Here is a 16979-nt window from a genome sequence, read left to right as displayed (position 1 = left end):
TCCTGGCAGTGTAGCTGGTAGAGAGCCTTCCCTTCGCCTGGGCCTGGCTCTGCTGTGGCTGGGAGTCAGCCTGGCTTCCACTGCTCTCTTTACCCCCGCCTTAGCATTAGATGTGATTACTGCTCAGCGCCCGCCACTGACAGAGACAGAGAGCACACAGAGAGAGAGAGAGAGAGAGAGAGAGAGAGAAAGAGAGAGGGGGGGAGAGAAGGAGAGAGGGATAGAGACGGAGAGAGAGAGAGGGATAAAGAGAGAGAGAGAGAGGGATAGAGGGAGCACAGCTCTGGTCATCACCGCTACAGTGATACAAGAGTGCCCCCTGCTGTTTCTCTCTTACAGAGTGTTTCAATAACACATATTTTAACACAGCAGCAAGTCTCTCTCTCGCTCTCTCTCCCCTCTCCCTCTCTCTCTCTCTCCTCTCTCCCTCTCTCAACCGAAAGAGTAGTGACTAAGGAGACTTTAAAGTGACTGTGTCCTCTTTCATTTGTACATCTGAAATGACTCAGAAAGAATTCCTCCACTTCCACTCCGCCGGCCCCCTGTGCTACGGTGTGATGAGGCTGAGTAAGGCCATGTTGAAACAGGTGACACACTCCCGATACCACACAGTCTTGAGGCCGTCCTCCATTTCACAAGCACACTTAATTAAATGCAGAATAGACACGTTCCATTTAGTCATTTGAGCAATGAAATCACACACGGACACGTTTGAAGACACTCAGTACAGTACAGAGCAGTCAGCGTTAGCTCCTGCTAGGCTAGCTAGCTAACGGTTCATGCCTGAGTTTGTGCTAAGCTAGCTAGCGGTCCTCCTCTGTGAGTCCTGGTCAGGTTAGAACAACATAGTGCTCTGGAGATTTATAAAAATAAAAATAAATAAATAAATAAAAGAAAACACACAGCCATAGTTTGCTGAGGTACAGGCTGGCGGGTAAAACTTAAAAGACAAGAAAGAGAGTGCCACACTCGTGCTCCGACGCTAATTATTAATTGGACCAACATTTGGGCAGCAAGCTGCCTTCTTCAGGGTTCCAATGAAAGCCATTGAAACGTCGGTCCAATAAATAATCAGCATCAGAGCAAGAGTGCTCTTTCTTTCTTTTAAGCGCAACATATTGTACTGCTGTCACCAATACTGTTGTACTGCTGTCACCAGTACTCACATATGGAATGAACTAAAATGCTAAGAATTGCTCAAGTGTGTCTTTGGTGGATCCACTGCAGCAGAGTGGTGTGGAAGACGACAGATATTGGAACTGTTCCTTTAGGGATAGATATGTAGACATCAGGGGAGGCTGGTGGAGGTAGAAATCGGAGGATGGGCTCAGTGTGACGCATGGAATGGCATGAGGAACGGTATCAATGGGACGGAATGAGGAACAGCATCAAACACACGTGTTTGATACCATTCCTCATTCCGTTCCATGCAATACAATGAGGCCCGTCCTCCGATTTCTACCTCCACCAGCCTTGAGAGACTAATGTTAATGTTCTCAATGTTTACCACACATCAGGCCTTACCATAGATACTCGCAAACAGTTTCTTCAAATCATAATAAGACATAATTGTACAGTATATAGCGATTTCCTAAGACCCAGAGATGCAGAGTATGTACCCAGGTCTCTGTCTCCAGTCTATAGTGCTTTCCTAAGACCCAGGTCTCCGTCTCCAGTCTTACCATGCGCTCCATCTCCCTCCAGTCGGCCTCCAGCTGCTCCATGGGTCGACTCCACCAGCTGCAGAACCGAGTGTAGCGCTGGCCCTGGAACCAGTACTGCCTCAGCCACTCAAACTCCACCTGCACCGTCACACCGAGAGAGAGAGAGAGAGACAGTCACACAGAGAGACAGACAGCTGCACAGAGAGAGAGACAGCCACACAGAGAGAGAGACAGCTGCACAGAGAGAGAGACAGTCACACAGAGAGACAGACAGCTGCACAGAGAGAGAGACAGCTACACAGAGAGAGAGACAGTCACACAGAGAGACAGTCACACAGAGAGAGACAGCTACACAGAGAGAGAGACAGTCACACAGAGAGAGAGACAGTCACACAGAGAGACAGTCACACAGAGAGAGGTACAGTCACACAGAGGTACAGTCACACAGAGAGAAAGACAGTCACACAGAGGTACAGTCACACAGAGAGGTACAGTCACAGAGAGAGAGAGACAGTCACACAGAGAGGTACAGTCACAGAGAGAGAGAGAGAGAGAGAGACAGTCAGAGAGAGAGAGAGAGACAGTCAGAGAGAGAGAGAGACAGTCACACAAGGAGCTACAGTACACCAGGGGAGGCTGGAGGAGGTAGACGTTTGACCCGAAGCGGTGGGAGGAGATCAGTCAAGCCATACCAACATGAAGCTGATGGCTCAGTATTGATTGTATTGTCTGTCTACGTTTCATATTTCTATGCTTTAAGGACTGATTTGATTAGTTGTGACTGTGACAAGTGACTGTTGCTCTTCTCTGGCCTGGTGGTCTTGTTAACCACAACCTCGACATGGCTTGTTTGGATAGATTGATATGCAGGGGGGTGTGTGTGTGTGTGTGTGTGTGTGTGTGTGTGTGTGTGTGTGTGCTCCCACTTACTGAAGCACATGAGGTCAACACACACAGGAAATAACACCTGTCTATCAAGGCCCAAAAACTTCTGTTCTCTTTCAGAATGTTTGGTGAGAAAATGGGTTAAAGCTTCTGAGTTTTATATTTTTCCCTAATTAGAAAGATGCGTGTGTGTGTGTGTGTGTGTGTGTGTGTGTGTGTGTGTGTGCGTGTGTGCGTGTGTGGGGGGGGGGGGGTTAGGGAGGATGTGTGCTAGAATGTGTGTATATGCAGATGGTCATCCCTGTGAGACTATAGCCCCCCCCCAAACACACACACACACACACACACTCCACTTGGCCCTCGACCCCCGCCTCCCAGCTCCTGAGCACACCTCTACCCCCCGCTGCTCCTGGCTCTCACTTCTCCCTCCTCCCTCCTCTCCTGCCCCTCATCCCATTCTCCCTCCCTCCTCTCCCTTTCCTCTTTCTTTCCTGCCCCTCATCCCCTTCTCCCTCCCTCCTCCCTCTCCTGCCTCTCATCCCCTTCTCCCTCCCTCCTCTCCCTTTCCTCTTTCTCTCCTGCCCCTCATCCCATTCTCCCTCCCTCCTCCCGTTGGGGAATGACAGTTTACCCTGCAGAGCGCCTCACCTCTCCTCCACTGGGAGTGGTTTTGTTTGGTGCTCTTTTGAAGTGTTGATTTAATCCTCACAAGGATGCTTCACGTAGCCAGGTGTAGGTACTGATCTTGAGTGTGTGTCTGTGTGCGTAAGTGTGTGTGTGTGTGTGTGTGTGTGTGTGTGTGTGTGTTTGCATGTGCCTGCCGACGTGAGTGCGTGTGTGCTAACGTACGTGCGTGTTTGTGTGTGTGTGTGTGTCAAAGATTGCTCCAAATGCCGGCAATGCAAATGAAAGGCGCACAGAGTTGCCCTCCCCCCGAAACATCCAACAAAGCAACGTTTCAGCATCATCCTCCAAACAATACATGCCCCATTTCGTTTGACATAGACAACAGTATAACACAAGGCGCACAAGTACAAAAGACTCGCATATCATATGTGGGTGAAAGAGACAACAAGAGCTATTGTTTCTTTTCAACAACTACCACTCTGTTTATTTATGTTTATTGTTCTTTTACCGAGTATTATACAATGTGAGGTGCGGTGTAACACAAACGCAATATCACAAACAAGCACAACGCAATACAGAGAGAGGGTGCAGCTGACATAAACACAAAGCCCTTTCCGTGACGTCCTTCCAGCGGCTGCTAGGCTCTGCAGGCACAAGCCCCGCTGTAGTGAATCAGTCGGCCATTTTGGATCCAAAGGAGCCGCTGATCACAGTGGGTTTGACATACAGGGGACAGGGGGCATCTGAGGGAGGCTACACGGGCCCTAACGCTGTTTAGCTCCCCTCACAATCACTCCATACAACACAACAAACCGTTCCCTTCAAAGAAATGTCAGGGCTTTGTAGACTAACCCCTTTTCGCTGCTCCACTCCCCCCCGCGATCGCTAACAGCTCAAAACACAACAACAGAGAGAGAGAGGACAAACCATAAGATGTCCTTTTTCTCTATCTCCACCGCTCCCATCCCTCCCTCTCTCTCTCTGATTGTCCGTCTGTCCTTTTTACGGGGGGGGAACACAGCCCATGGCTCCGCTTTGAACCGGCATGGACGTCATGCCCCCGCCGAGCACAGCCGACGGGCAGCCACAGAGCTGGGGGGCGTCTGGCATTTGGAGCCCCAGCCGTCCGGCTGTGAGTTACTGAGCGGAGGAGAGCTGACTAAATGCCACCTGTCCAGGTGGAGAAATAGAGTACGGGGTGGGGTGGGGGGGGGGAGCGAAAGTGAGAGAGAGAGAGACAGAGAGAGAGATTGAGAGTCATGGTTTGTCGTTAGGGCTAGTTTTCCTCCCCTGCCCTGCGCTGGAAGCTGGGAGCTGGGGGAGGCGGGAGGGAGGCGGGAGGGAGGGGGTCCCCTGCGATGGAGCCTGTCATCTCTCCAGGTGACGGACGTGCTAACTGCACATTAGCCCCTGCCGCCGACTGCCTGTTCACCATGGCGACCCCAGAGTCAAAGCCAAGTAGCCCCCATTTTCTCTCTCCTCGATTTAATGAGGCGCGATTCTTTCCACACCTCATGGTATTCCCTTAGCAGGCCCAATCAATTTCCGGCCGAAGCCCCCCGAGGTAGGAGCTGATGAGGGTCCGATCGATACGAACCCTGCCTCTCTCTGTTTACTCTCCTGGCCTCACATCAACGCTGAGCACCGGTGCCTGCCCCCCGAAAGGGACTGTACATACACACACTTCCCACTCATCACACACAGGCTACAGTGGACACACACACACACACACGCCTGACACACATATTGACATAGGCACACACACTCCGGCACCATCAACCTTTCCTGTATGACACTTATCTAAAATATCATACTGTATGCCCCCCCACCGCCCACATAAAAGATTTCAATTACATTTTCTCTTATTTATTTATTTTTCGTGCGAATGACAAAAAAGTAGTTCCGAACTTTGCCTGACTCTCCACAGAGCAGAGGGAGAGGCAGGCGTGCACAAACACAGCGTGCCCACCGGGGAGTGGTTTGGCCTGGAAAACAAACAGGACGCTGCAAGGTCACATGTACTTGATTCCACTTCTGGTTTACTTTCTCCCTTCCTGACATGTGGGAGTTGAGTTTGTCCCTCCCTCCAATATGTATTTACTGGTGGTGGTTGGGACAGGCTTCATTCCGGGTTGGGGGAGGGGGGGGCGGGGAGGGGGGGGGGAGGTCCCACAGGGCACACTGTCACACACCCACCTGGGAAGTGACACGGTGGCTTTAAATGAGACAAGACGTTTGCGTCTGGCATTAGCATTTCAAAGCCTGCTAGCCCCCGTAACAGCTAGCGTAGAGAGACAGACCGACAGACAGGCAGGCAGGCAGGCAGGCAGGCAGGCAGGCAGGCAGGCAGGCAGACAGACACACAGACAGACAGACAGGCAGGCAGGCAGACACAGACAGACAGACACAGACAGACAGACAGACAGACAGACAGGCAGGCAATGAGATGAAAGTAGAGGGACACGACTGGTTCTGCTGCTTAGAGTGGCATCAGGTGAGGGCGGGGCTTTTCTCTCCCTCTCTCTCTCTCTCTCTCTCTCTCTCTCTCTCTCTCTCTTTCCACCCATCACTCTCTTACTTCCTCCCTCACCGCTACGCCAGGTGCTGTTCTCTCCCATCAACCCATGCTTCAACTCTCTCCTCTGGCCCCAGACACATCCCCCCACCCCCCCCCCCCCCACCCCCCCGCCGCCCAAACACACCCCCCTACCCCCCCCATCCCACCCCACTCTCCGAACACGCATACTCAGATGGCAGACGTTCAGCTTCATCATCGTCAGACCCCTTAACGCGCCAACACACTCCCTCTCCCTGAACAACTGTCAACCCCCCCCACCCCGCCCCCCCCTTTTTCTCTGCATGCACGGCATCCAGTCAACATCAGCTCCAACACAGCGCTCCTGCCTGTTTAGCACTTTTTAAGGAAATAGCGGTAAAAGGTGCTGGTCAGGTCAGCCTGCCTGCGAGTCTCTGGCTTGTTCCGCTCATCGGTCGTCCATGTCAAACACGACGCGCTCAATATGCGCCCGCCAACCGCCGACCGCCAAACCGGGCCGGCGAATCATAAATAACTCAGGCCAACGATACATCATTTAAGTGGGTGTTCTGCCCTCGTGGGCTACTTCCAACAAATGGGCCAATCGATCATCCGAGCGCCAGGTATGACGGACCGGCCCCGGAGAGCACCCAACCCCCCCCCCCCCCACACACACACACACACACAAACCCCTCCTCCCCCCCCCCCCTTCTCTTGCCTTTTTATAAATAGTGTCCTGTTTTCCTAAATAAACGTTGTGTGTACCCCCAGCCGGGCCTGGGCTGCTGGGGTAATCCTGCGGTGGTGAGCAGGTGTTGCTCCTCCAGCAGGGGGAGGGGGGTGAGGGGGGGGTGGGCATAGCGGAGGTGCTCACCGCTGCTCTTGACACAGCCCATTGTTTGGGTCTCTGAATAATTAATGCTGGGCTACAACCTTTAAACAACCTCACGCCAAGATCGTCTGTCATGGCGACGCTGTAGCGGGTTGGCGCTGGGCGCTGGTGGTAACCTGGGAACGCTGAGGGGGAAGGTGGGGGGCTAGGGTGGGGGGCTGGGGCGGGGGTGGGGGGAAGGGGGCTTGGGGAAGAGGTGAAGTGCTATTTTAACCATTAGCATCTAGTGGGGCTGGGGCAAGCTACCACTGTGAACTGCCCCCCCCCCCCCACACACACACACACACACACACACACACTCCCCCGCCCCGCAGCCAGATTCACTGATTGTTCTGCGTCCTGAAAGAGGCCGTGACTCCGTCCTTAGGTAACATATGGAGGACCAGTGGGTTTACGATCCATCATCATGGCGGAGAGGACAAACGAGAACAACCAGGATTTCAGAAAGGAGACGTTTCCCCAAACAGGCAGCGGTGTTATGAATGGTGTTAACCTGGCTGGTGACAACCTCCCACTCCCCCTTCCAGAGGGGCTTTAGCCCCGGTAATCAGAGTAGGAGGACACTCAGGGCAGGCTGTGTCATTGCACGGTGCATGAAGGAGGAAAGGGGTAAAACAAACACACGTATAACGCTTCAATCACGCTGTCTGAGGAGGTAGGAGGACGAACAAGGCCGGAAGTGAAACCTTCAATGTCAACTCAAACTGAAATAGGTGTGCGCACGCACACACACACACACACACACACACACACACACACACACACACACACACACACACACACACACACACACACACACGTGTCCACCCACCTCGCTGTGTATCTCCTCCCAGTTCTGCAGGGTGGAGGGCAGCAGGGAGAGCAGGCTCTGGGTGCCCGTGTCTGGGTCTTTGCACAGGTTAGCCTGGGCCTCCCGGCAGCGGGCCTGGATGTAGTCTAGAGTCCCAGCGGAGCACTGTGGGGGCAGCAGAGCACTTTAAGGTTTTTTTTTATTGAACTTCCAATGTCCTAAAAAAATGGCTGAATATCTTGTGTGGTAGACAGACAGAGACAGGGACAGGGACAGAGGAAGGGACAGAGACAGGGACAGAGACAGGGACAGAGACAGAGACAGAGACAGAGACAGAGACAGAGACAAGGACAGAGACAGAGACAGAGACAGAGACAGGGACAGAGACAGGGACAGAGACAGAGACAGGGACAGGGACAGAGACAGAGGAAGGGACAGAGACAGGGACAGAGACAGAGACAGAGACAGAGACAGGGACAGAGACAGAGACAGACACAGAGACAGAGACAGAGGAAGGGACAGAGACAGAGGAAGGGACAGAGACAGGGACAGAGACAGAGACAGAGACAGAGACAGGGACAGAGACAGAGACAGAGACAGAGACAGAGGAAGGGACAGAGACAGAGGAAGGGACAGAGACAGAGACAGAGACAGAGGAAGGGACAGAGACAGAGACAGAGGAAGGGACAGAGACAGAGACAGAGACAGAGACAGGGACAGAGACAGAGACAGACACAGAGACAGAGACAGAGACAGAGGAAGGGACAGAGACAGGGACAGAGACAGAGACAGAGACAGAGACAGGGACAGAGACAGAGACAGACACAGAGACAGAGACAGAGACAGAGACAGAGACAGGGACAGAGACAGAGACAGACACAGAGACAGAGACAGAGGAAGGGACAGAGACAGGGACAGAGACAGAGACAGAGACAGAGACAGAGACAGACACAGAGACAGAGACAGACACAGAGACAGAGACAGAGGAAGGGACAGAGACAGAGGAAGGGACAGAGACAGAGACAGAGACAGAGGAAGGGACAGAGACAGAGACAGAGGAAGGGACAGAGACAGAGACAGAGACAGACACAGAGACAGAGACAGAGACAGACACAGAGACAGAGACAGAGACAGAGACAGAGACAGACACAGAGAAATAAGGGTCAGTCATCCCACCTCTGCCACTCTGTGTGTGGAGCTGAAGCGGGCCGTGTCTCCAGCCAGGACACAGTGCTGATGGGTCCTGTTCACATCATCTGGAGACAGATTCATACAATCACAACTCAATCACAACTCAATCACAACACAATCACGACGCAATCACTACACAGTCACAACACAATCCACCCAAAATAGGACAAAACATTGTCTACCAGATTTGAATTATTTTTCAAATACTTAGCTGTGCTTGATTGTGTTAGCCTGGTGCAATTGAACCAATGGAATAGTCCCAAAAATGCCAACCACGCCCAGTTGGCACTCCAGGGCACATTCAAGCAAACGCTCGAGTATTGGAAAGCATTTATAATACTATTTGACCCAGGTCTGGAGCCTACTGTATGTATTGTGGACAACCTCGATTTCCTCTCACAAAGGAGGCCGCCATCTGAAGCAATGGGATTGTGTTTATACGGGTATTCCATCTACTCCATTCATCAAAGACTCCCAGATCACTCTCAATCTGTCAAGATGGAGGAATTATATCCACAAACATTTGTCCAATATCGAGGGAGCTACCGAGAGGAGCCCAACTGCTGTTTCTTGTGTGTCAGCACCATGTGCTCGTCTGTGTGTCGAGATGTCGTCTAGCTTCTGCTGTTATTTGCATCTTACCAATAATTAATTTAGCCATGACAGAGCTGTCATTCACAGCTCATGAGCGTATTTACACCCGCCTTGAGCAGAGTGCCGGCTAATGCCTGTGATTTGGAAGTCAAACAACTGACTGCTTCAGGAAGAAGATATTATTGTGTAGAAGGAAAGGGGAAAAAAAACAAAACAAAGAAAAAGAGCACGACAAAAACAAAACAAGTTCCCTCTGTTTTCTTCCCCACTTGATGAGATTGTGAGGGATTAGCTCTCGCGGCGGAATTACTCCCGTCTTTAAAACAGTTTATATCCAATAACAAATGATCTCCATCAATCTGTTCCACTTGCGTCTGGTGAGCTCTGTGGGACTTCTGAGAGGCAAACTCGATTCCTGTAATAAATATTTATCTTTCTTTCAACCCCTCATCTGGTGCCACTTGTCCTTTTGTTCCGGGAAGCAGGCTTTTAAAGATATTGGGTCAACTCTTTCTCAAGTCCCCCGTGCATTTGGGAGCTGGAAATCTGATTACCAAACAGCCCTGGTGTCAAGACTTGCATTGTTCTTTTTTAACCACTGAAATTCCATTTGGTGGGAATAAGCGCTGATTCAATTTGCACACAGCAGCTCCGACATTAGCAGTTCAAAGGGCGAGGCGGTGACAAATGATGGTGGAACGACGTGACAGTGTATGTGGTCATACATACAAGACTGCGTATTTTGTTTTTTTTGTGAAACACACGCAAACCACTCATCGCTAGAACTATGACAAAGATAGTTTTTCTCTCTGTCCCTTGTCGAGGCAGGCAATAAATGTCAATGAAGTACCGGGGGCTCTTTATTTGTACCCTGGGTTGAAAACTGTAGTTTTGCATTGAGTAGACATTTGTTTCAGGTGGACTGGTGGTAGACACTGACTGTGTGTGTGTGTGTGTGTGTGTGTGTGTGTGTGTGTGTGTGTGTGTGTGTGTGTGTGTGTGTGTGTGTGTGTGTGTGTGTGTGTGTGTGTGTGTGTGTGTGTGTGTGTGTGTGTGTGTGTGTGTGTGTGTGTGTGTGTGAGAGAGAGCAGCTATCAGGGTAAAATGTGTTGGGGATCTCAGGGGCGCCTTCGCCGACTGGACCATGAATCCCCATTGGTCTGCTCCAGTCACGTCCAATTACGACGGCGTCCAGAACGAGCCCATCGCTCTGTTATCATGCCTGAACTGAAAGTGATGTTTTTTCCGACTGTAAATCTCCTCCAACTAGGTGGAGTGGAAGAAGTACAGCTGTGCTGTTTCCATTCTGCTCTATCGTGTACTGTAACTCAAATGTGGTGGATCTCACACAGATGAGTATGTTTTGAGGGAGAGAATACACTGTCATATTTCACCTAGGGTTCCGGAAAATGAACACCCCAACCTGTACACAGTGTGTGTGTGTGTGTGTGTGTGTGTGTGTGTGTGTGTGTGTGTGTGTATGTGTGTGTGTGTGTGTGTGTGTGTGTGTGCGCACGCGTATGTACTGTATACTGTATTGTAGAGGCAGAGAGAGCAGCCCAGCACACACGGAAGGAGGAAGAGGATGAGGATGAGGAGGAGGAGGGAGGGGGCATCTGCTGGAGCCATCAGCATTACGGCTCTGATTTATGCCCCCGTGGCCCACGACCTGTCCTCTCCACAGAGACGCCACCAGTGCCGGGTCACAGGACTTCACACAATAACATTTGGTTTTCTTAACCTTTTCTAATGCTCACAATTTCATGGAACCTTAGGGCTACGCGAGCAGGGGCCAAACAAAGCAGCTGTGGAGGGCGGGGGGGTGGGGGCGCTCCTGGTTGACTTCAGAGCAGCGAGAGGGGAGTGAGGCGGGAGTACATCCTGCTTCCATTGGTCATCGGGGACCCGAGTAAAGCAAACACTAAAACATCATGTCATAAAGTGTTGCTACCTCCGGACGCTGCAGACATTTGCGTGTGTGTGTGTGTGTAGTGTGTGTTTGCGTGTGTGTGTGTCTGTGTATGTGTGTGTGTGTGTGTGTGTGTGTGTGTGTGTGTGCCTGCGGGTGTGTGTGTGTGTGTGTGTCTGTGTGTGTGTGTGTGTGTGTGTGTGCGTGCCTGCGGGTGTGTGTGTACTACCTCTCATGTAGTAGCAGTCTCCTGACTGCAGTGGGAGGATCAGTCCGGGGGTGTGGATATCCCAGGCAACCTTCAGGCCGACTCGCCAGCTGCTCTTCTCCGCGGTGCCCTCCTCTGTGCTAACACCTGCCAATCACAAGCATCGACACAACACGGGTCACATTCACTTCAAAACAGGTTAGATGTTGGGTAGTGTGTGTGTGTGTGTGTGTGTGTGTGTGTGTGTGTGTGTGGGGGGGGATGCGTGTGTGTCTGTGTGTGTGTGTGTGTGTGTGTGTGTGTGTGCGTGCGTGTGCGTGTGTGTATCCATGTGTGTCCGTGTCCCTCTCCTGGTCAAGTCTGACCCTCTCCCCAGGCCTTGCCTGTCCTCCCTCCCTCCCTCCCTCCCTCCCTCAATAAGAAAACGAGATCTGCCTGGGCCAACACCCTTCAGCAAAATCAATACTAAAGTCTTCCTGGGCCCTCTCTGGCCCACGGCTGCCTTTTCCTTTGCTCAGCACGGATAAATAGTAACTTAATTTCCAGCCAGTGCTTTCTGAGAGCCACTAATGACACTGCTCCCCAAGGCCTCGGAATGGAGGAGCATCATCTTCCCAGCCGGAAAACACTCCGCCATGCCAGATTCCTCTGGATCGGAGCAGCTGGCCTACTCTAAATAAAACCACTTGGAATACCGGCCAGAGCTTGGGAAAAGAGGCTGGAGGAAAGGTCTGCTGCTCAGACATGAAAAGCGTGTTAAAAAAGGCAGGTGTCGTGCAAACAGGCTCTGGTGGTTACTCAACGACTGTTTTTTTGCTCAATGGCTCAATTGTTGCATCGGAAAAGAGAGCCTCTCTCTGCCCAAGAACAATGTACACAGAAAAAAAAACATGGCCTACCCCCCTCTCGTAAAACACAACATTCCATACGGTAACAATTCCATATCTGGGTTCTGGCAGTCTTCAGAGGGATTGGGCCGGAGTGAGCAGCGTTTGGAGTAACGTGCAGAGGGGGTTAGCGTGGTTAAGTCTTTTGTTAGGGTTTTCCCTCTGAAGTTCTGGAGCTGTGAGGTCAGTTGGGCCTACAAAGGCACAGCTGCAGGAATACCTCCAGCCCCAGTCCCGTCGCGTTTGAAGAATACGTTCTCGCAGGGTCAAAGTTCAAATGGGTCAGTGAAAAAATCAACTCAACAGACTTTAACAGCAGGTGGTTCTGTTTAGTAAAACCCCTCTGAGAGACGAGGTGCTGCAAAGGCTGCTGGGATACGACCCTTTATTTTACTGGATACGAAAGACTGTACTTCGACAATGAAATGGAGAGAAAAGATGGCCTTGAATGTTTGATAAACAAACCCAACGTCATCCAACGATCTCTCACCACTTTGTGTTACACGATCGCAGATACTGATAGCGATGAGCTCACTTGAGGTGTGATCTCTTCAGAGTCCATCCACAATGGACGCTTTCAGACCGGCCCGACATCGTCAGGACACGACACTGGCGTCTATGAAACAACTGAAACGCTGTGTCTCTCCACAGCACAGTCAAGGAACAGCTATCAAAGGAGTCAGGCTCATTATTCCATATCAGATAATTACACATTGATCATTTCTGGAGGAAATTAGTTCAGATCAGATGGGGCTGTGGTGATAAAGGGTTTTGTAGTGTGCCATTGAGCGTGTGTTTAGACCCCAGAATCCCCGAGTCTGAGATTTCCCCTCCCTGCGAGCGATAAGGCGGGCCTGTCAGAAGCAGCCGGCGATGACATTTGATAACGCTGTGACATTATCACACTGATAGATCAGATGGCTGCCTCACTGGAGGCCATGTCTGAGACGCCAGCGCTGCTGTAAGGGCCGCATACACGAGGTTAGTGTCTGATCCACTGGAAAAGCACCGAGATAAACTTGATATTACAGGGAAAGAGAAAATATCTACTCGTGTTACGAGAGGGAGTCGTGAAAATATGATAACCGTTTCCGTGTTTGAAGGGGCGATGAGTCTATGATAGCTTGGGTTTCGGTTGAAGGGTTTTTGTACTACTGACATTGCTGACTGAGACGTGAAGCTATGGTGAACTTTGACCCTCACCTTTGTCGTCATGGCACGTGTAGCTGTACACGGCCACGGGCGAGCGGCTGACGAGGTTCTCGTCGTGGTGCCACCCGACGGCCATCTTGCCCATGCCATAGTAGGGCTCTTCCTTCAGCTGCCTCATGGCCGCCGGGTCCATGTAGTTGAGCAGGGTGACGTTGAACTGGGCCGGGCCAGTACACGAGGGATGGGGAGGGCTCGGGTAGGAACAGCCCTGACCGCTCTGCTCTTCCTCCTCCTCGTCTTCGATGTGGTACCCGGACAAACTGTGCTTGAGTTCTGCCAAAGGCTTTTCCTGGACTCCTACCTCCACAGGTTCATTCTCTGTGTTCTGGGCTGGCCTGTGCTTCCAGCCTGTGCTTTTACCTTCAACGTGTTTTGCCCCCGTGCCCCCCAGTTCACTTGTTTGTTTAGTCTCGGCCTCTGCCTCGTCACTGTGTTTTGACTCGGTCTCAAGCTCTGCGTCTTGTTTTGACCCGGAGCACCCCTCCTCGCTGTGTTTTGACTCGGTCTCCAATTCTGCGTCTTGTTTTGACCAGGAGCACCCCTCGTCACTGTGTTTTGACTCGAAGTCCCACTCCTCGCTGTGCTTGGACTCTGTGTCTCCTTCCTCGCTCTGCTTTGACTCAGAGTCTCCGTCATCGCTCCGCTTCGACTCCTCGCTGTGCTTGGACTCCGTGTCCCCTTCCTCGCTTAGCTTGGACTCCCCTGTGTCCCCCTCTTTCCTGCACTGTGCGAACGTCTCGCTCTCCTTCCTGTGCGCCACGTCTGTGCAGAAGAAGCAGTTGAGCTCCCACAGTGCCTTGCAGGCGGCGCTGATGTCCGGGTCGCAGCAGGCCTGGCCCTGGGCTACTCCTCCAGCGTCCTTGTCCTCGCTGTGCCAGGGGATGGCGAACAGCCGCGTGTCCAAGTAGCGGTAGGTGGTTCCCGCCTGGCCCAGGAGGGCCCGGGAGACGGTGGTGAAGACGTCTCGGTCCCGCACCCGCACCAGGTCTCTCAGGAGGCAGCCCCTCCGGCGCAGGGTGAGCAAAGCCGCCTGCACCCGACCATGGAGCTCCGCGGGCAGGGCGCAGGAACGCCGGAGCACCAGGCCGGAGTAACTGGACTCCCACTGGAGAGCGGAAGCAGAGAAAACACACAGATCGACTCATTACAAATGGCCACATGTGCTTTCTACTGTATGAGCTCAGTGCTACAGTAAGGCCTTGTTCTCCAGTTCCTGTGGCATGGCAGGAGGGCTGTGTCGTTGTCGCTGTTGTTGTTGTTGTTGTTGTTGTGGTGGTGGAGAGGCCTGACTCACCAGCTGCTGGAAGCCCCGGTCTGAGGGCCCAAGGAAGGGGATCCTCTGGTCTCCCAAATCCTGCAGCAGCCTGCGCCTCTGAGGAGGAGAGCACACACACACACACACACACCACGCACAGGTGAGCACACACCCACACACACACACACACACACACACACACACGGAAGTCAGGTCGCTTTTACTGGAACAGCCATTTCAAAGTGAACAGTAGGCATGGATCAGGCATTTGGGAGCTGAGGAATGCATGCGTTTAAATGGCAACCGTGCGCGGTCACATCCGATCCAGCCGCCCAGATATCCCAATGACTATCCCTGTGTCGCCTTCATTGTCGTCTCACGTTTTTATGATTTTTTGGGGAAGGCTGCAGTAGGGGTTCCTCACAACCTTATAAAAGATGCCCTGTGCCGTACTCAGCTCCTGCAATAAAAGCCCAACCTGGTGGACGGATCAAAGTGTTTTTCATTGGGCCACATTCCATTCCGACCTGTAAATCCAACGGCAACCAGCGTAAAAACTGCGATACCCAAATAAATTTCACAAGTGCCACGCCGCGCCGCCCCTCTCTCCCTCTCCCTCTCTCCCTCTCTCTCTCTCTCTCTCTCTCTCCCTTTCTCTCTCTCTCTCTCTCTCTCTCTCTCTCTCTCTCTCTCCCTCTCCCTCTCTCACCCCCCCTCTCCCTCCCCGCTGCCGTCTGCCTGCGTCCGCCCTCTACTCGCTCCCCACAGGTGCACCTTAGACAGACAGCCACCGCATGGCGCAGAGTCCCACCGGCGGGCGAGGGAGAGGAAGGGAGCTGCGTCAGTGACCCGCTTCTGCCTTTAGACCTTTAAATGTGCGGACACCGGCGTGAACGCCACCGCCTGCTCTCCCCCGGCATCAGCGGGAGCGGGGGGCTGTGATGTTTAAGGAGAGCAGGCCTCGTATATATTTCCCAGACATTTACTACACACGTCTCACGTTTCGGGCCCGGCCTAATAATGCCAGAGACCTCATGCGGGACGTTTTTGGGGGGAATGTGAGAGCTGACTGCCAAAATATGTCTTGACTTTTAGAGCAACGTAAAATGTCCTGTTAATAACATTAAAGTGCAGGCATAAAAAAAAAAAAAGAAAAAAGGGTTGTGTCCACGATTCCAAAGACGACTGGATCAAAAAGAGGACAAACACAAAAAGCATGTGTGTACATAGTGGGGGAAATAGCAGTATGCTAGTGCAGCACTGTAGCAGAATACATCAGATCTAAGCAGTTAGTGGATTTTCCTTCAGGGGACATAGCTTTACCTGCAGGCTAAGCAACACAACACCTGCTGGAAGTTTTCTAAAGGATGCACATGAATGTACGTTTCTCTAAGTTATTCTATTTAGAGTGGAACAAACAAAAAGAAGGGGGGAAAAAACAGACAGTTGAGATCTACCAAACAAACCTACATACACTATTCATGGCCAGTCTCCGTTCAAAGGGCCAGGAGGAAGAGAGAACAAAAACTGACAACCTGACACATATTCATTGGTGTCAAATTCCAGCTCATGGCAGTAGCTCAGGATATCAAACCAGGCTCCAGGGTTGTGTGTGTGTGTGTGTGTGTGTGTGTGTGTGTGTGTGTGTGTGTGTGTGTGTGTGTGTGTGTGTGTGTGTGTGTGTTAGTGTGTGCGTGTCTAGTGCTTCTGTGTAATTTTGATGTGTGAAGAGGAGTACGGGCTGTTGTGTTTGCATTTGTTTGTAATATGTGAGTAGCACATACTATGCACGTAAGCACAAGTGTGTGTGTACTTGTGGGTGTGTACAAGGCTGGTTGGTAGGACATTGCCAACTCGACCTTAGCGAACAAAAACACACACACACACACACACACACACACACACACACACACACACACACACACAGAGACACACACACACACACACACACACACAGCTGGGCCGGATAGCACACACAGCCTCAGCTCCGATAGCATACAACTGGGCTGTCACGCACATGTCAAATACATCAAGCCACTCACAAATTCCAGAGAAAAAAGGAGACAACCCCATCCCTTCTGAAGCAGATGGGCTCTGCCTGTATCAGAGAGCAGTGTGTCTGAGAGGAGAGAGAGAGAGGGAAAAACAACAAGGCAGGAAAAAAAAAAAAAAAAAGGCCTGCTTTTCCACTCTGGCTAAAGAAACGGGATTACCAATCCCATAATAACACGGATGCTACTCTGTAACCGTGCCAACCGTCTGTTCTGGGTGATATATCTGATGTTGTTTTTTTTTATCTTTCTCCGTTGATGGGATTATTCCACGGGCC

General features: G+C 51.7%; 1 protein-coding gene across 3 annotated transcripts in view; it reads right to left on the bottom strand.

Annotated features, from left to right (window-relative positions):
- The window catches only part of fto (FTO alpha-ketoglutarate dependent dioxygenase), a 113160-nt gene that overhangs the window by 77596 nt on the left and 18585 nt on the right, over positions 1-16979 (bottom strand). Inside the window, exons 2-8 of one of the 3 annotated variants that reach the window (XM_083691374.1) lie at positions 14690-14767; positions 13387-14500; positions 11318-11443; positions 8571-8650; positions 7416-7559; positions 1683-1802; positions 5-136 (exon numbers count right to left, since the gene is read on the bottom strand). In XM_083691374.1, coding sequence (XP_083547500.1) covers positions 107-136; positions 1683-1802; positions 7416-7559; positions 8571-8650; positions 11318-11443; positions 13387-14500; positions 14690-14767 — 1692 coding nt within the window. In that variant the 3' untranslated portion in view covers positions 5-106. Of the gene's footprint in view, positions 1-4; positions 1266-1682; positions 1803-7415; positions 7560-8570; positions 8651-11317; positions 11444-13386; positions 14501-14689; positions 14768-16979 lie in introns of those variants that run through there. The other 2 variants (XM_083691373.1, XM_083691375.1) reach the window with 2 other exon arrangements.

This window comes from Argentina silus, assembly GCF_951799395.1.
Source record: "Argentina silus genome assembly, chromosome: 19".
NCBI classification, from domain to species: domain Eukaryota; kingdom Metazoa; phylum Chordata; class Actinopteri; order Argentiniformes; family Argentinidae; genus Argentina; species Argentina silus.
The sequence above is the reverse complement of the archived record's forward strand: the minus strand, read 5'-3'. Positions and strand labels throughout refer to the sequence as shown.